This window comes from Gopherus evgoodei, chromosome 11 (genome assembly GCF_007399415.2).
Source record: "Gopherus evgoodei ecotype Sinaloan lineage chromosome 11, rGopEvg1_v1.p, whole genome shotgun sequence".
Taxonomy (NCBI): Eukaryota; Metazoa; Chordata; order Testudines; family Testudinidae; genus Gopherus; species Gopherus evgoodei.
Genome location: NC_044332.1, coordinates 20,316,014 through 20,336,099, shown reverse-complemented (window position 1 = coordinate 20,336,099; position 20,086 = coordinate 20,316,014). Strand labels below are relative to the sequence as shown.

Genomic DNA, 20,086 nt, shown 5'->3' with positions numbered 1-20,086 from the left:
ATCAATTTCTACTTCCAGTTAGAACATCCTCAGGGCCCCAAACTTTGACTTACCGCTCGGGTCAAACGGAGCAACAATGTGATATTTAAAGAAGTACAAAGAGTGGAAGAGCGAGAGTATGCAGTGTTATTGTAGCTGCATTGGTCCCAGGATATTAGAGAGACAAAGTGGGTGATACAATATCTTTTATTGGATCGACTTCTGTTGGTGAGAGACAGAAGCTTTCAGACAATTAGATTCCAGAGGGGAACTAGGTCCTGGGAGTGGGGCTAGTATAAAAACCTAGATAGTGGAGATTCAGATCTTAGTGCAAGACAAATACATTACACCACATTTAGGCTGCAGTAAAAGAGATCAGAATTGGGTCTAAAGTTTCCACTAACTGACCAAAGAAGATTCAGATTGAAGATTATGAACAACCCAGGAATAGCCAAGGGTGTGGGAATGAGTCAGAAAGTTGTGCCTTTTAAATTGGAAGCTAACCTACTGTATATGTTATCAGGTGTTAAGAATGTGAAAGACAGTCTATTGTGAACCAAAATCATATCATATTACACATAAACCTGCATTACACCAGTGCACCCCTAATCCCAGCACCCCAAGCCCTAGACATTTGTTCAGAGCGCACACTGCCAGAAAATGACTTAAGGCATCCATATACCCTAGTTCATGGGCAGTGTGCCGTCAGTTATCATATCAGACACATGGAGGAGTTATATCACCCGGTAGCCTTTAATGCTGCATCTGTTCAAAACTGAACAGAAAAGCATATTCCAAAATCCTTTCATAAATATATCTTTAGAGTCATCAATCTAGCTGGCAGAGCCTACATGCTACACTTAAGTTAATGCAGAAAACAGTAAACAGCTAAATCAGCCCACTATTGTTTGTTAAAAATATGCAGTGATTTATGTGTAGACATACTCATGACAATACAGTTAACTATAAAATATTTTATTGTAATAACTCCTTTTGTTTCTGAAAAAAATTGGTAAGAAATTAATACCACTCTTACATTACAATCCACGTGAGCTTCAAGTACACAAGTTAGTGTGAATTGCCCACTCTACTGCAAGCAAATAGTATTTGTCAATATACCATTAAGTCACCAGTAGTAAATGCTAAGAAAATTTAATGCATTCACTAGACTTCTGCAGTGTGCTATGGATACTTTTTCCACCGCTTTACCAGACACCAATTCTGTTGCTTCAATGTGCATAGGCCTAGTCTACGCTAACGTTAAGTCAGTTTAAATGGCCAGCTGTCGACCTACTTGTGCTTAAATTTATCTCTGACTAAGTAAGTGCCCCATTACAGTGAGCCAGTAAAACCACCTCCACAAATGGCATGGAGCCATGGTTGACCTATCGAGGTCAATGCAGTGCAAGTGTAGACATGCATGTAGTGCATGACCTGTGTCAACCCTAACAGTCCTCCAGAAGCTGTCCCACAATGCCCCATTCCCTGCAACAATGACTGCTCTGGTCACAACTGCAAACTCCACCACCAAGGAGTCACAGAAACCAGAAGACAGCCCTACCTTTTAAAGTGCCTCGCATATTTTTTAAATAAAGTGACCAGAGGTCCCGATTTTGAGGTCTTTTTCTTGTACAGGCTCCTATTACCTCCCTGATTTTTCACACTTGCTGTCTGGTCACCCTATTTTGAAATGCATTTTCTTGATTGCCTGCCTTGGTGAGTACAGCTAGCAGCCCTACCTTGTTGTATGCATCTACCCAACCAACCATGCTGGCTCCATGGAGTAGACAGGAGCTATTGGATCTCCTGGGCCTGTGGGGAGAAGAGGCTGTGCAAGCATAGCTATGGACCAGCTCTAGAAACATGGACATCTGCAAACAGTATGCATGGAGGATGCAGGCAGAGGGGAATAACAGGGATCAGTAGCAGTGCCATACGGAAACCAAGAAACTGCGCTAGGTATACCAAAAGACCAGGGAGTGAAGCAATCAATCTGGTGGTGAGCCACAGATGTGCTACTTTTACTAAGGTCTGCATGCCATACTTGGTGGAGATCCTACCAGTACCCTTCAGGAAACCTTACAGAAGCCTGAGACAGAAAGCCCTGCCATGAACAGTGATGAAGAGAAAGAGGAGGGGACAGTTGGGGGGCTTCACCTGTCCCATGAGCCAGAACCTATTCAAGACCCCACCACAGTCCTAGTAGCTGAGCATGGACAAGCCTAATGAAGGGGAAGGGACCTTGGGTAAGTGTGTGCATATTTTTTTCCTTACAGTGTTTAAATTTAAAGAGGTAGCAGTAGAACAAGCAGAGGTAGTGTTGGCATCTGCTTTTCATCCCCCTGTTGAGTTAAATGGTGAGGGGAAGACAGGGGAGGCCATGTGGAACAGTTTGTGTATATACATAGGAAGATGTCCCTTATATCCTCCAGCAAGATCTTTAGAAAACTTTAATGAAAATACTCTGCAATAATCTGCAAAGGTTGATAAGGCTGGCTGCATTATTTCATGCTTCTTGGTAGGACACTTTCCCACAGCACTCTGTGATGAATTTGGTTGGCACCATTGCAGTAAACAGACTAGAGGCATATGGGCCCAGGTGGTTTCAGAACGCCAGTAGCAGCTGTGCTCTCTGTGCCTCTGTTGCCTTCAGGAATGAGATATCATCTTAAAACCACCACTGCCTGTGGATAGAATCATAGAAACCAATTTTTTCAATCTTCCCTCATAGGTCATGTTTTCTAGACCTCTAATCATTTTTGTTGCTCTTCTCTGGACTTTATCCAATTTGTCGACATCCTTCCCAAAATGTGGTGCCCAGAACTGGACACAATACTCCAGCTGAGACCTAACCAGCACAGAGTAGAGTGGAAGAATTGTGCCATTGCCTTATACTCATACCCATGGAATAAGAACTGAACATTTATTGTTTCATGCAACTGAAGTTCCCTCCCCCATACTCATCCCTAGTGGGCAATAGTTATTATGGCTGGGGTTGTGGAGCGGTGCTGTGCAGAGGCGCTCCACAGCCAAAGTGTCAATAAATGTCTTATTAAAAGTTTTTATGGGAATAAGGGAAGGGAGTTTTGAAAATTTTCTCTCTTTCTGTTATGACTGTAAATCCAATGATATATCTGTCTGTTTTTATCAGCAGCAGTTGCTGCCGTTGCAGCTTTGAGGGATGCCCCCTCCATACCTGCAGTAGAGCTAACCCTGAGGAGGAGGAGAAAAAATGAGGGATAACATGTTCAGTGAGATTGTGCAAACCAATGCTGCATTGGGCCACAAACACCAGGCATGTCAGACAGCATGGAGAAGGAAAGAGGGGACAGGCCCAGGACTCCCAGCAGGAAAAGGAGAGGAAGATGCATCAGGACATCACGGGTCTTTTCAGGCAGCATACCCAAATGATGCAGACCCTGATTGACCTACATGTCCAAAAATCTTAGCCTCCCCACTTTTTGCTGTCCTTGAAGAACTCCACAGTAACAACTTCCTACGCTCCCCCACCCACATTCCATGTGGCATCATAGGCCACCTCCTTACACCCACCATTCCATATGGGGGGACAGCAAGGAAAACCACAGCTTCACAATTATGTGAGAGCCACAGCTAGTGTATGCATCACCACAGTGGACTACATTTGTGCAATGAAATGGAAAGAAATTATTGCTGCCTTTCCAATTTCAAAGTCCCATTTCCAGGCCCAAAGAACAGTCCATCACAGAACACTACTATGACTGACTGTTAAAGTGTAGTTTCAGAGCCTCCTTCAGCTGCATAGCTGTACATTGGGCTCCTGTAATAGCCAGTGTCTGGCTGTTCAAAGTCAGCAGACAGCTTTTCCACCTCTTCCTAGTCAGCAGCTTTTCCACCTTTGCCTGACAGATGTTATGCAGGACACATCAGGCAGTTACAAGCATTGGGATATTTTTCTCATTGAGATCCAATCTAGTGAGTAAGCACTGCCGGCATCCCTTCAATCTACCAAAAGTGCATTCAACAGTCATTCTACACCTGATGAGTCAGTTGCTGAATCTTTCCTTGATGCTATTGAGGCTTGAGGCTCATGTATAGCTTCATCAGCAAGGGGTAAGCTGAGTCCTTCAGAATCACTATTGGCATTTCAATATCCCCATAGGTAATCTGCTGGTCAGGAAACAACGTGCCTGTTTGCAGCTTTCTCAACAGTCCTGTGTTCTTGAAGATATGTGCATCATTCACCTTCCTTGACCAGCCCACATCAATATCAGTGAAGCATCCCCAGTGATCCACCAATGCTTGGATAACTATAGAAAAGTAGCCCTTTCTGTTAAAGAAAGGAAAGGTGGGCTGGTGCCAAAAAAGCAATGTGCATGCCATCTGTTGCCCTCAGTCCAATTCAGGAACTTCACTACTATAAATCCATCCACTATGTCCTGAATATTGCAAATAATCACAGTCCTGCATACCAGGAGACAAATAATGGCCCTACACACTTGCATGACGACAGCCCCCACTGTGGATTTTCCAACTCTAAAATGATTTCCCACTGACTGGTAGCAATCCAGTGTTGCAGGCTCCCAGAGTGTGATCACAATTCACTTCTCCACTGTCAGTGCAACTCTCATTCTGGTGACCCTGCGCTAGAGAGTTGAGGTGAGCTCAGAACACAGATCCAGGAATGTGGCCTTTCACATCAGAAAATGCTGCAGCCATTGCTCATTGTCTTGTGACTGCATTATATGATATGATCCCACCAGTCAGTGCTCAGTTCATGGATCCAAAAGCAGTATTCCACTGCCTGCAGCTGCTCCATGAACACCATCAACAACTTTGAATTATTTTCTGAGATGTTCCTCTGCAAAATGTCCAAGAAGAAACTGTCATGTCCCCTTTGTTCTTGTGGTACTTCCTGAGTGTCTGAAAATACAGGCGAATCGTGTGTCCTGTATTTGCAACATTCATGAGAATAGTGCAAAGCACTGTGGAATCCATGCTTCTGTTTGAGATGGTGGACAGCAAAATGTGCTGCACAGGTTTGTAGGATTTAAAAGAAAGGCACAAAAATTATGGGATGGAGTAAGTTGCACTCTGGGGACCTGACCCCTAGCTTCCAGAGATTCGTTGGCAAGTCATTTCTATCCCACAACACATTGTGAAAAGTTCCCAAAAGATATTGTCGAACAGCAGCATGAGGCACACTGAGATATCTACCCATGGTGCACCGTACTTTACATCAACACAATTACACCTAGAGAATATGCGCAGTGCTGACGCAAGCAGCCAAGTATGCATGCACATGAGCAATGCACATGAGCAATGCACAAACTTTGGTGGCTATACAGCAATGTAACTTGCATCAACCAAAGTTTGTAGTATAGACATAGTCACATAATCCTTACATTTACCTCTAGTTTGGCATCCAGCTCTGCATCAGATGCAACCACATGCTCGTCTTCTTTCTTTCCTGTAACTTTGATTAGGACTTGCTTTGTCTTCCAGTATTTCTTCTGCATTCTGCTGACTACAGATTGGTCTTCTGACCTATATTTTCCATGGGTATCCTTGGAGTGACTATGAGAAAGAGATAAGTAAACAGATCAAAGAATTGTTTCAACAATTTACTATGTATGCAACAAAACAAGAAATTAATAATATATTACCAGTGCAAAACAATTTAGCCAATCAGTGCTGACATAGTACTTTCTGAATGCTCTTTGAAATCTATTTGCACGTTATGTCTAGTTGGTATGAAAGCCCCATAGTCCATCATAATGATGTCTGAATTGGTACTTACATATTTTTAATCATTAGGACTATTTACTGCAGCGTAGCTTGAAAGTGATTAGTACAATTAGAGCTATATGGAAAAAGGAATTTTGATATTTTAATATTTGTTTTCATCCCAAACTGGGATGGGAACTCAAATTTTCACAAAACAAAAAGGTCTAAAAAAATTAACATCTTGATAATGTTGTTATGCAAAAATTATTTTAAGAATTTTATTTTATTTTTAAGAAATAATTATTTTTAAAATATTGTCAAAATATCAATTTGAAATAGTACTCTTTACTTTTAAATAGACAGTTTAAAAATATTTTTTCTTTTGGAGCTGACATTTCACTTTTCTCAAAAGAAAATGTTTTGATTTCTGAAAGAAAGGAAAAAAATTGCAGAAATCAGCTTTCCCACAGGAAAGTTCTATTTTGACAAACCCATATTTTCCAATGGGAGAAATAGGTTCATTTAAAAAAAAATGCAACCAGCTGTACATACAATGTTGCAGGTATCTGTAACTTCCAATTTTCTACCCCAAACATAGCTACTTCACTGGACATGGTGCTTCTGCTTATGGTCACTGACTTAACAAAGATCAGAATTCCTAGCTTTAAAATATGTAGAATATAGGCACTGGAAACACTAAATGGGGGAACTTTTTGGCTCAAAAGCTCAGATAACTGATTTTCATTCAATAGAAATTATATCAGCGTTTTGTCTATATAGCTGTTAGATATATTGAATGTTAGCATGCTTTCAAAGGTTTAAAGGTAATTTCCAACTGACTCAACCAAAAACACATCTGTTCATGAAATATATACTGAATGCCAGAGGCGCCAACTTTGTGATTTCCTGAGGGATGCTGGACCCCTGCTCTGCCCCAGGCCCCACCACCATTCCACCCCTTCGCACAAGCCCCTGTTCCTGACCCATTATGCCCCTTTCCCCTACATTTTTCTGTCCCTGCTTCCCCCTCCTCCCCAAAGCCTCTTGCACACCGCTGAACAGCTGATCGCAGTGGATGGGAGGCATTGATAGGGAGGGAGAGGAGCTGATTCGTGGGGCTGCCAGTTCCGTGGGTGCTCCAGTCCCAGAGCATCCACAGAGTCAGTACCTATCATGACTGCCCCAAAAACAAAGTCAAAGGGACATAACTTGCCTCAAAATTTTTATCTTTCAGGTTCTCCAAAGTCACACCAGTTCAGATCTCATGTGAAGACCTGACAAGTATTGGTTGATTTTCATTAAAGAGTCCATTGGAAGACATTTCACAGGTTTGCAACGTTCAGAGCCGGCGCTTCCATTTAGGTGACCTAGGCGGTCACGTAGGGCTCCAGGATTTGGGAGAGTGGCATTTTGCGGCCCTCGGTGGCAATTCGGCGGCAGGGGGTCCTTCTGCACTCCATGTCTTTGGCGGCAATTCAGCAGCGGGGGGTCCTTCCGTGCTCCGGGTCTTCTGCAGCAATTCTGCGGTGGGTCCTTCACTCGCTCCGGGACCTGCTGCTGAAGTGCCCTGAAGACCAGGAGCGCAGAAGGACCCCTCCATTGCCGAATTGCCGCCAACCAGGAATGTGGAAGGACTCCCGCCTAGGGTGCCAAAAACCCTGGCACTGCTCCTAGCAACGTTGACATGTTTTGATTTTGTATAAAAATAATCTAATTGCCAAACTGACAATACACACAAAAAGAACAAAGCTAAATAAAATTTGTCATAGTTTATGATTTCTTCAGCATTCTTTAGTATAACTCACTTAATTGGGACAATCTGGTAGATTCCAATTCATTCTGATTAACATCTGTCTCATTTAAACAAAGTTCATCTAACTTTACAATGTTGTAACTGTATACGGCTGCACCTCTCTTTGTAATTCACCGGACAATTAACGCTTGTCTTCACTGCTGAGTTAGAGAAGTTAGAATTATACCTCAATTGGTGCTCCAATTCAAGTCCCATCCACCCACAAAAAACCCTTGAGTGTGGGGGTGCTTGTAACTGGAGTTTCCTGGTCTGTCGGGGTACAGGCTACAGCTGCAGTTAGTACAACTTGTCAGCTACTAACATGACCACTCTACAGCTCAAATGTTATTTCAGAGTGCGGCCACACTCACTCCATTTAGGCTAATTTAAGAAAAGTTAACTTGAGGCTAAATAACCTGATTAACTCTACAGTGAAGACATATCCTTAGACTAAAATAATCCCTGCTTGGCAACTGGAGCAATTTTGATCATCCTGTTAAAACAACATAACACTCATTCTGTTTTATCAGGGATAGAGGAAAGAAATCTGACTGGTTAATTTCTGTTTTCAAAAGGGGGTGTGCATCACATAGGCACTGACTCTGTGGGTGCTCTGGGGCTGGAGCACCCAGAGAAGAAAAAATGAGCACCCACCAGCAGCACCCAATCAGTACCCACCTGCTGGCGGCCCTGCCACTCAGTGCCTCCCCTTCCCTTCCACCGTGATCAGTTGTTCTGCAGTGTTCATGAGATGGTGGGGGGTAATGGTGGGGCATGCTCAGGGGAGGGGGCAGAGCAGGGGTCAGGAAGAGGGACGGCGGGGACAGGAAGAGCCCGGGCTGGGACGGGACTTTGGGGAAGGGGTGGAGTGGGGGCAGAGCCTGGGGCAAAGCAGAGATCGAACTCCCCTGGCACATTAGAAAGTTGGCGCCTCTGGTCCATCATGAATGTCCATTCTCCACAGCAATACAGAAGTAGTTGTACAGAGGTGCAATGGGGATAGTGTAACGGAAGGGTCACCCCTTCTAGAGGCCATCACAATTATGTATTCCAAGGCTGTAATAACTAACTACATATTTTATACAAATTCTAGATAGTATATTTTTTGTCAAGGTTTAAATGAAATGGCATAGTAAATCATGAAAAAATCTATTCTATAGATCCCTCAGCTCCTGTATTGTGAAAAACACTATCAGATTTGCAGGCATGTCCTTTCAAAGAACAGAAATGAAACAGTGAGCATCAAATTTTTTCTCTTTGTCAAACATTTCCACCTCTTGACTTGTTTAAATATTTATGTGACATAGCCCCTATTATCTTAAACCACATCTAGAACATGCCAGGATAGATAGGGAACACTAGCAAGAGTGGGACTAAAAAAAAAAAAGGCTATAATAGGATTATTAAACTTGCATAGAATAGTCCCAGATATTTTACAACTATTTAGATATGTGGACAGTTCATTGTACTGTTTGGAACTGGTAATAACAACAAATGTTAAACATGTCTATACAATAAAGAAGATACTGTAATTTTTAATGAAGAAATTAAAGCCTGTGGACATGAACATACGTTAGGTGGCTCTAGAGGATCAGGACTAACCATCTGTCATTGCTATATCATTTTTCAGTATATTTATCTTAAATAAAGAAGAGAAAGTTTAAACAGCTTCACAACTTTAAGATCCTGTCAGATAGTGTATTAGAAGAAACAGTTATTTGAAACCTTGCAATTCTAGAAGCCTTGTAAAATGATGCCAGACACAACATCTCCATGTGATACATGCAAGCTTGATTTAGAAACTGGATCAGATGCGCTTTGCATTGCAGATTAGCACTACTGGATACTATTGCTCTTGAGGCCTGATCCTGCAGGTTATTAGGTGTGACTGATCTGGAACTGCTCTGTAATTTATGAATACTGCATGTTGACCTGGTTATTGGCATGTTTAAAGTATAAGTATATTGATTTAGTTTTAATAGGATGAGAAAAACAAACAGGATAGGAAAGAATGGCTCAGAATAAGTCACTTCTCAGCAAACATTTGAGAGTTAAGTAACAATCCCCAGAAAGGAAAATCCTGAGAACACAGGAGATCAAAAGAGATGTGGCAAGTTTAACTAGGACTACTCTTTCAAAAGAAGGGAGAGAGAGTTGTTTGGGGGAATCACACTGAGACACAGGGACCTACTGAGAGTGTTGGAAGAAGTTAGGTCTGCCTAGTTTACAACCAGGTGACGATAAGACTTTAGGTAAGAGAGAAACGTGTAGACTGTTTTAAATTTCTTTTTCTCTAAATGCATTGTTCTTACTGTTAAAATAAACAATACTTATGTTTTAAGATGACAGGTTTATCACAGCATGCCATTGGTCAGAGACTCCCAGAGAAGAACTGCAGGTGTTTGAACTCAGTTGGTCCTACAGAGTAAGAGCAGTTGATACACAGGGTATTGTAGCTAATAACTTGGTCTATTTATGAGAGATTTCCATCCCAGGGTTGACCAGATACTTGAGGGCATGCACTTAGAGAGACCAGAAAGGGGACAGAGGTGCCCAGTAACCAGGATACTGAGCATCTCTTTGTTTCTCAAATGAAGTTCATGAAGACCTAACTGGGGCTATTTCTACCAAAAAGTAACGGTCACTCTTATTAAAGACCCTATCCTGCAAACTACTCTGTGCAGTTTTCTATCAGCTTCAGCAAGACTCCACATGGGCATAGAGGTTGATCTGCACAGATCAGCTTGCAGGATTAGAGCTTGAAGCCCCAATCCTGCAAACAGTTATGTATATGCTTAATATTGCATAACTTTCAATGGGATCATTCATGCGTTTGTATGTTTGCAGGACTGGAATCTAACTATGTAAACAGTGTATGCAGCCATATAGAATAGATGAATTCCTAGGAGGCAAACATGGGAGGGGGGAGAAATCTCCTTCAAGAACATAAATGCAGAATATTAAAATAAACATTTAGGTTGACAAAACTAAATAAAAAGGGAATATCAAAGCTAAGGCTGACACACTAGAACAGACTTGTGCGTGTGGAACCCAGGCTGCAAGTACTGCTGGTGTAAGTCTACCTGGAGTGTTGCTTCCTGCCACATCAGCAAGGCAAATTACTTCAATACCAGTTGAGAGGGGATCCAGAGGATTAGTTCTTTTATACAGTGTGGACTCAACCTCGGAGACCTTTCATACGGAAGACTGTTTAAATAAGAGAAAGGTGGCTGGGTACTGAAGGAGAGGAACATCAGATAAGATGGGAAAGAGAGAGTATTTGTGCCCTAGCCAAAACTGGCTTTTACATTTTTTTCAAAAAGCAATCTTGAAAACCATTACAGGAAATAATTTTGTAGCCTGTCTTAATCTAAGGTGACCTTTTAAAAATTTATATAATTTTCAAGCCTATGTTACTCCTCTGGCTCAAAAACAGTGTGAAGCTTTCCTCTTTTCCACATGGCTGTGCTACCTGAAACACTTTTCAGGTCACTTCTTGTAAACCACTTCAGGGTCAGGGAACACTCAAGTTGTGGAGGAGTCATGAAGAAAACTCAATGCATAAGATAGGAGATAGAGGGATAGTAGGAAAAGAAATCAGTCAAATGAAACATTTTTTAAAAGATTATTTTGTTTCTTTTAACATTATAAACCATGTGCAGTCTTTTCACAGCCTTTTTTCCCCAGGAAGGATAATGCTAAATTTTTTCAATAGGCTCTCTTTTTTCAGTAATATTTTTCTTCTGGGTATTATATGTTGCTATAAAGTAACACACTCCTGACTCACCTAGGAGGGTTATCCATTCTGCTGTGGCTCTTGTTACACCTATGGAAATAGACCAAAACATGTTTTTCTCCTCTTTCCACTTCAACCACATATTCCAGAAAAAGCACACTTAGTACAGAGAAGGAATAGCAACTGAAAGCTGAATCATAAAAGAGCAATAAAAAGAAATTTATTATATGTTGGGCAGGGGCATGGTTACAGGAGGGAAGAAGAGGACTTGATCTAAAACAATATTTCAAAAGAGAGAGAGAAAAAACCTCACACTTATCTAAAGTTGCTGAGAACTTGGAGAAATCAATCTTCAGAGTTGTGGGAGTAAGAAATTAAAACTAGAATTGGTTGAGAATTTTTCTATTAATTGTTTTTTGTTGGAAAAATGACAATTCATCAAAACCAAAACTGTTCACAGGAAAAGGTCAGTTTCAGTGAATTTCCCAGGTTGAAATAAATTTCAAATTGTTGAAATGAGATGTTTCAATATTTTCTAAACCAAAAAATTCTTTTTTTTTAAACTACTTTCTGTTTCAAAATGTAAGTTAATTTATAGTGTGTGGGGGCGGGGGAAGGTGGAATAAAAGGTCAGAATGAAACATTTAAATTGATCCAATCTGGATTATTGGTTCACAATTATTTGAGATTTTGACTTTGTCCCAATTTGGGATGGAAAAATTTCTGAAATCTCATATTCTTTTGCGTTGGGAAACTAGTTTCCTACCTAGTTGTAATGAAAACAAAACCTACTTTTTCAATCCCCAGAATAGCACTGAGCATTAATAGGGTGACCATGTATCCGGTTTTTGGCCGTAAAACCTGGTCAAAAAGGGATCCTGGCAGCTCCAGTCACCACTGCTGACCGGGCCATTGACTGTCCGGTTGGTGGGGCTGGCAGGCTCCCTGCTAGCCTCTGCGCCACGTGGCTCCCGAGAAGCAGCCGGCATTCCCCCCTCCAGCTCCTACATGCAGGGGCACCCAGGGGGTGCTGCATGCTGCCCCCACCCCAAGCACACCCCTGTGCAACTCCCATTGGCTGGGAACTGCGGCCAGTGGGAGATGTGGGGGCAGCACCTGCGGACAGGGAAGAGCACAGCAGCCTGGTTGTCCCTACACACAGGAGCCGGAGGGGGGACATGCTGGCTGCTTCAGGTAAGCGCCACCTGGAGCCTGCACCTCTGGCCCCATCCCACACCTCAATCCCCTGCCCCAGCCCTGATCTTCCTCCCACCCTCCAAACCTCTCAGTCCCAGCCTGGAACACCCTCCTGTGCCCAAGCCCCTCATCCCACACCCCCAGCCAGAGCCCTCACACCTTCCTGCACTCCAGCCTCCTGAGCCAGCCCAGTTAAAATGAGCAAGTAAGTGAGGGTGGGGAAAGACAGCGACAGAGGGACGGGGAGATGGAGTGAGTGGGGGCAGGGCCTTAGAAAAGGGGCAGGGGGCAGGGCAAGGGTGTTTAGTTTTGTGCGAGTAGGAAGTTGGCAACCCTATATTAGTGTCCATTTCCCACTCCTCTTATTTCCTACTAAGATGTTGCTCTGACCAAACATCATCTGCTCCTGTTTTTTCATTTGTTGTCTCCTGTAGTCAGCTGATGCTTAGGTCAAGTTGTTCCTCCCTCTCAATAGAGGGGGAGGTACTTTAGTTTTGGGTGGGTATAGGCTTTAAATAGCACAAATCAGTCTGGGTTCTAGGACACTAGGGGTGTGGGTTAGAGCCCAAGTCCCACTGTGACTCGGGTCCAAGCCCTGCCCTTTTGCAGAGTGAATGCAGATCAAGCCGCAGACCTGAGCCAGAAGGTCTAAGTAGTGCAGTACGGACGTGTTAACATGGCTGTGAGACCTGGGTCCAATAATTGTAAACCCAGGCTTACAGTGCAGTGTGGATGCTCAAGCTGGCTAGGAAACATCAAGTCCACAAGCCTGTATTTCGCAGACCTGGGCTTTAACGTGCACTATAGGCATATTCAAGGAGACTCTGTAGGGTAAAGAACCCACTTGCACTGATCCAATTGCAAGATAAAGGACCACGGTGGGACCCCCTGAAAGTATTTAGCACCTAAGTCCTGTTTTTAAGTGCCACTGCGATCCACAAAACTCCTGTTCAGCTGCTGCCTAACCCTGTAGGCACTTAAACACATACTGTACCTAAGTTTTTATGCTGGGCATGTGCACTGCAGCCTGACTTTAGGTACCCGGATGCGTATCTCCTGCCTGAGCATGCACACTACTGTCTGATGATAGGAAACCAGAACCTGTCTCCCATCAAAGCCCCAGAGCAATTCACAAACTAGCAAAGATAGGCTGCCCAAGTAATGTGCAGGGACCTGATCTGGGATGCAGACCCTCAGGCAAGTTCACACAGAACAGCTGGGGGAGAGGAGGACCTAACCACTAGGCTACATGGATATTCTAACTCTTTCTCTTGCTCAAGTAATATTTAAATATTCCAGTATTTAATTAAAGTTGAACAACTTTCATAGGAGAAATTGAAGGAGACCCACTTAATAATATTCCACTGCCTAGTGGTTAGGGCACTAACCTGAGAGGTGGCAGATCCCTGTTTAAATCCCTTCTTTCCCTGAGAAAGAGGGAGACTTGACTGGTGGTCTCCCAAATCCTGGGTGACTACCCTAAGCCACTAGGCTAAAGATTATAACAGGGGTCCTGTTGTGTATTTGGTTGTCATGGTTTTTGTTCCTATGGCAACTGAGTTAGATTATTAGGGGATAGCCCAGCCAGCTTCGGCCCGTTAGGTGAGCTCTATGTCTGTAAATAAATGGTAGTTTTGTTAGCCGTCTGCTGTCTGGCCTCAAGTGATTTCTTCCTAAATCGGCTGCCCCCAAGGATATAACAAGTGGCGATGAGGATGGGATTCCGGTGCTGCTCCAGTAACAGAAGGAAGTAGAAGTCAAGGTAAAGGACAAACAAACAAAAAAACTGCTTGTTTGCACTGACTGTGAAAGTGAAACTAAAAATCATGGCCACTGGAACCTTTTGATGAGAATATAGAGCAGTGGCATGTGTATACTGAGCGTTTTGAGCTTTTTGTTATTGCAAATGACATTACAGAAGCAAAGAAGGTGCCAATATTCTTAAGTGTTGTAGGGGCTAAAACCTACTCCCTGTTACACAGCTTACTACACCCTGTTAAGCCTGAGACTAAATCTTACAGTGACATCGTGGAAATCCTGGGGTCCCATTTTTCCCCAAAACCACTGGTAATTGCTGAAAGATATCGGTTCCACAAAAGAGACTAAAAAGAAGATGAAACAGTTGTACAATTTGTAGCAATTTTTAAAAAGCTAGCAGAATACTGTGAATTTAAAGAGATGTTAATGATGCCCTGCATGACGGGTTAGTGTGTGGCCTCTACAGTGAAGCTATACGGAAGTGCCTACTGACAGAGGCTCAGCTTACATTACAGAAGGCTGTTGATATTGCTGTCTCCATGGAACTGGCTACAAGGGAGGCGCAATACATCGGTGGATCCCCTAGGGTGCAAAAAGTGTCACAAGAACCTACCCACAAAACTGTGCAGAGTCAAGAATGTTACTGCTGTGGTAAGCCAGGTCACTAGGCATCAGAATGCTGGTGTAAGGACCTGTTGTGTTGACACTGTGGCAAAAAGGGACACATTGAATGTGTCTGTAAACAAAAGAAAAAGAGGCCTGTGGTCTGGCCGACAAAAAGAGGAACCCTGCATACCCTAGAGCAGACCCAGGATGATCAAGGTGACACCTCATCACAAGAGGAAGTGCCACTGCATGTTTTGTCTTTGGCGGTGGGCTCACATGAATACTGGGTAACCCCGTTGTTGGATGGCAAACCTATACGCATGGAACTGGACACCGGTGCAGCCGTCTCGCTGGTCTCCGAGACTGCGTATAAAGAAAAGCTATAGCATCTTCTGCTTAAGGCAACAAAAACTGTTCTGAAGACGTATACGGGAGAAGCTGTGCCCATGTTGGGCACTATTGATGTTAAGGTGGAGCTCAATGGACAGGCTACTAAATTGCCACTGTTTGTGGTGAGAGGTAACTACCCAGCCTTAAAGGGGAGGTCTTGGCTTGGGAAGATTCAGCTGAACTGGGCAGAAGTGTACCGGATGACTAAAGAAGAAACCAGTCTAACCCCTATACTAAGGAAACATGCTGCTGTTTTTGGAGATGATTTGGGAAGTATAAAGAGAATCACTGTGACATTGAACATTAAACCTGACAGTCTACCAAAATATCTGAAAGCCCGAACTGTGCCATATGCCATCAGGCCAAAAGTTGAAGCAGACCTGGAGTGCCTGGTCACCAGTGGAGTCCTAATACCAGTTACCCATAGCTCATGGGCCACTCCTATCATTCCAATAGTGAAGAAAGATGGCTCTCTCCGGATTTGCGGTGATTTTAAAGTCACTGTCAACCCAGGGTTGTGTGCAGAGCAATACCTTCTTCCCTGCATCGATGACCTCTTTGCAGGCCTGGCTGGGGGACAAAAGTTCAGTAAGATTGATCTGAGTCAAGCATATTTACAAATGCACATCGATGAAAAGTCCCAAGAGCTGTTGACTATTGTGACTCATAAGGGGCTTTATCGATACTGTCGCCTACCCTTTGGAATAACGTTTGCTCCCACCCTGTTCCAGAGGGCTATGGACCAGATCTTGTGTGGCTTGTCAGGAGTTCAGTGCTATCTGGATGATATCCTGGTCACTGGAAGGAATGAAGAGGATCACTTAAAGAATTTAGAGGCTACCCTACAAAGATGGAAGAGTATGGCCTACGAGTTTGCAAAGACAAGTGTGAATTCTTCAAGCCCTCTGTTGAATATTTGGGACACATCATTGATTCTGCAGGTCTTCATAAGGCCCCTGCAAAAGTTAAAGCTATTGTGGAGGCTCCCCCACCTTGAAATGTAAGCCAGCTGCGCTCGTTTCTAGGACTACTGAACTATTATGGAAAGTTAATCTCACAGTTAGCCACACTGCTAAAACCACTTCATGAGCTCTTGGGGCAGAACAAGGCCTGGAAGTGGACTGAAGCCTGTGAGGTTGCATTTAACAAAGCTAAGGATGCATTGCTAAATTCTGAAGTTCTTACGCACTTTGATCCATCTTACCCCTACAATTGGCCTGCGATGCCTCCCCTTATGGATTGGGAGCAGTCGTGTTACACATTATGCCTTCAGGAGAACAGAGACCTATTGCTTTTGCTTCACGCACTCTAAGCAAAGCAGAAACTAACTACGCCCAAATCGAACGTGAGGCATTAGGAATTGTTTTTGGAATTCGGAAGTTTCATCAGTACCTGTTTGGGTGAAAGTTTACTCTTCTCACAGACCATCGACCTCTGACATCAATTTTTGGACCCTACACAGGCATTTCTCCATTAGCTGCTAGTCGTATGCAACGTTGGGCATTGTTACTTTCAGCACACACATATGAAATCAAATATCGGAAATCCACTCTGCACGGCAATGCAGATGGCCTCTCAAGGTTGCCTTTGCCAGTCAAACATCAAGATAATGCCCAAAAGGAAATCCTCTACTTTGAACAGGTAGAGAATACACCCATCACTGCTACTCAGATAAAGAACGCAACTTGCGTTGACCCAGTATTGTCCCAACTTATGGACCTGGTGATGCATGGAAAATCTCGACAAACCTCTCCGGTCTCACCCGACCTTGTTACCTACATGTCCAGGAGGATGGAGTTATCAGTCCAACGTGGTTGTTTGTTGTGGGGGAGACGTGTCATTATTCCACCACCACTGAGATCACAGATATTAGAACAGCTACATTCCAGTCACTGTGGAATAGTGCGCATGAAGGAAACTGCACGAAGCTATTTTTGGTGGCCTGGATTGGACAGTGCTATTGAAGAGAAGGCAAAAGCTTGCATGTCATGTCAGGGTGTGAGGAATGCACCCCAGTGGGCACCCATACACCTACGGGACTGGCCTGAAAACCTGTGGCAACGTATTCACATTGGCTTCACTGGACCCCTTGAAGGAAGCATGTTCTTGGTGGCAGTGGATGCCCATTCTAAATGGCCAGAAGTCTCTATAATGCAGTCCACTACTGCAGAGAGTACTATCCAAAAACTGCGGGGACTCTTTAGTCATTTTGGTCTGCCAGAACAACTTGTGAGCGACAACGGACTGCAGTTTGTCTCTCAGGAGTTTCAAAATTTTATGAAGGCAAATGGGATACACCACATCACGTCAGCACCATATCATCCATCCACCAACGGATTAGCTGAAAGATTTGTGCAGACAATGCAACACGCTTTGAAATCAGCAAGGGGACAACACTCCATTCAAAAGCGTCTGGATACCTTCTTACTTTCCTACAGAAACACACCTCATGCTATGACCCAGGCATTCCCGGCCTTTCTAATGATGGGACAACAGCTGCGCACTTGCTTTGATCTGCTGAAACCTTCTGAACCCCGACAAATTGTGCAACATCAGCAGCAATATCGAGTCATCAGACGGGCACCCAGAGCAAAAGACCGAACCTTTAGCCCGGGACAGCCAGTTTTGGCTCGGAATTATACTTCCAGAGCTAAATGGGTCCCTGCTACGATCATCACTCAAACAGGACCTGTTTCCTACACAGTCCGGACTGCAGAGAATCTTACCTGGCGGCAACATGTAGATCAGCTGTTTCCAGGTCATGCCAGTCCTCAGGACACATCTGCAGTTGCATGGTCTGACTTCACCTCTTCTGGTGAGACACTGAATCACGAATCACCTGTTCCTGACTGTTCTCCATTACTGCCGGCGGCTGAGATACCCCTTTGCCCAGTACGAGCTGATACCACCTCCTCACCTGTTCGTGCTGCAGACCCTGAGCCCATGGTACTTTCGGGTGCAACAACACCAGAAGTTCACCGTAATCCACCTAGAGACAGAAGGCCTCCTCATCGGCTGGATCTTTAGCTAGGGCGAACCCATGGTTATGGGGCAAAATAATCCCCAGGGTTTAGCTGGGAATGGAGGCAGTCTACCCTCTTTCTCTAGTCTAGTGTGTGTTTTATTTAGGGGATGTTCTTATTGGGGGGGAGGAATACGTTGTGTATTTGGTTGTCATGGTTTTTGTTCCTATGGCAACTGAGTTAGATTATTAAGGGATAGCCCAGCCAGCTTCAGCCGGTTAGGCGAGCTCTGTGTCTGTAAATAAATGGTAGTTTTGTTAGCTGTCTGCTGTCTGGCCTCAAGTGATTTCTTCCTAAACCGGCTGCCCCCAAGGATATAACACTTCCCTCTCTTACTTGTTTTGTTTCAAGTCCCACACACAATTTAGGCAATCATGCACCTTTCTTCAGTCAGTGCATGGATCACTACTATAGCTAGGTTCCTCCCTGCAGCTCACACGTAAGTGCATATCACTGAGAGGGAAGCAGGGCTTAACACACACCCCTCTGGTCAGCATCTCTTACTGGTTAGCTTAGGCAGCTCCCTGCCTGGTTTTGTGAATTGTATTCTAAGGCACCTTTCTCTCCTCATTCATTGTATAGGGAGCCTAGGTACCTAACTCAACCTTTTGGGTTGCAATGTTGTTCCTGTGATTTTCTAGGAGTCTAAAAGTAAAGCATCATGATGCTCAGCACTGCTATGCCTAGTCCCTTTTTAGATCCCACTCTAGATGACTAATGTGCGGAGGCAAGGCCTAGGGAAAACGGATAGGGCCCAGTGGAAATAAGGCTCTGGAGGTATGTCAAAAAGTGCATTTTCAAAGCAGCTCAAAGGTTTTAGATGCCTTTCCCATACAAATTAATGGAAGATGTGTGTCTAAAAACTCCTATGCTACTTTGAAAATATCTCAACTCTGAGGTTTTAAATGGGAAGAATGTATGTTGATAGTGACTGGTCTTTTAAATAAAAGTGTACAGTTGATGCACTTTTTGACATACCTTTTCTACATATGTAGTATTTTATGGCATAAGAGACTCCACAGAGGCTTTAGCAATGAACAGCAAAACAGCCTGTGTACACTGCGAATAGGTGGATTAGTAGGTGCTTGATAGATGAATGATGATGATTCTGAGGCAGTTGATTTATGGGCAGGCAATATAAGATAGCAGGGAACTTGTTCCAAGAGAATTAAGAAAACAAAAGGAGAATTAGAGGGCATGTGTGTTGTTGTTTTCTACTTCATGATTGCTAAAAAAGATATATATTTTATACTATATACCTGGCAGAAGAAAACATATCCTTACTTTTTTATTTGAGCTCTGGCTGCGTGAAATTTCATCTTTGTATCTAGGTTGAGATTTTCAAAGCAGCTCAAAGGTTTTAGATGCCTTTCCCATACAAATTAATGGAAGATGTGTGTCTAAAAACTCCTATGCTACTTTGAAAATATCTCAACTCTGAGGTTTTAACTGGGAAGAATGTATGTTGATAGTGACTGGTCTTTTAAATAAATAGTACCTCAGAGGTGCTCAAACTCTAAGATATTTATGCACAGTTTCTTGGACAATCTACCACTGTTCTGACCAGCCTGTCATAATTCTTGACTTCTGTAGATATTAACTATAATGTATGCCATGTGGCTGAATTATAAGTGACAGGACAATCTGACTGACTATTCTCTTCTGGTGCTTAAAGTCCACATAATGTTACATTAAGTCTTCTGCCTTTAAATATAATTCCCCTCCCCCCCTTTTTCCCCTCAGGGAAAGAAAACTGTAGCAGCCCCATTCTTCCTAACCATTTATTTAAGTGTCTTGCTTGTTTCTAATCTGTATTAATCATATATTAGCTTTCTGTTATTTGGTTTGGATTGAAAACTTACTGAAGCATCTCTGGAATTCCAGATGCACTGAACCTTT

The 20,086-nt window shown here is 43.4% G+C and overlaps 1 protein-coding gene across 1 annotated transcript in view; it reads right to left on the bottom strand.

The window, feature by feature from the left end:
• Window positions 1–20,086, bottom strand: part of ICA1L (islet cell autoantigen 1 like) — a 72,496-nt gene that overhangs the window by 40,876 nt on the left and 11,534 nt on the right. Inside the window, exons 3-4 of the mRNA XM_030580555.1 lie at window positions 11,265–11,303; window positions 5,370–5,535 (exon numbers count right to left, since the gene is read on the bottom strand). Of these exons, the coding sequence (XP_030436415.1) occupies window positions 5,370–5,535; window positions 11,265–11,303 (205 nt within the window). The remainder of the gene's footprint in view (window positions 1–5,369; window positions 5,536–11,264; window positions 11,304–20,086) is intronic.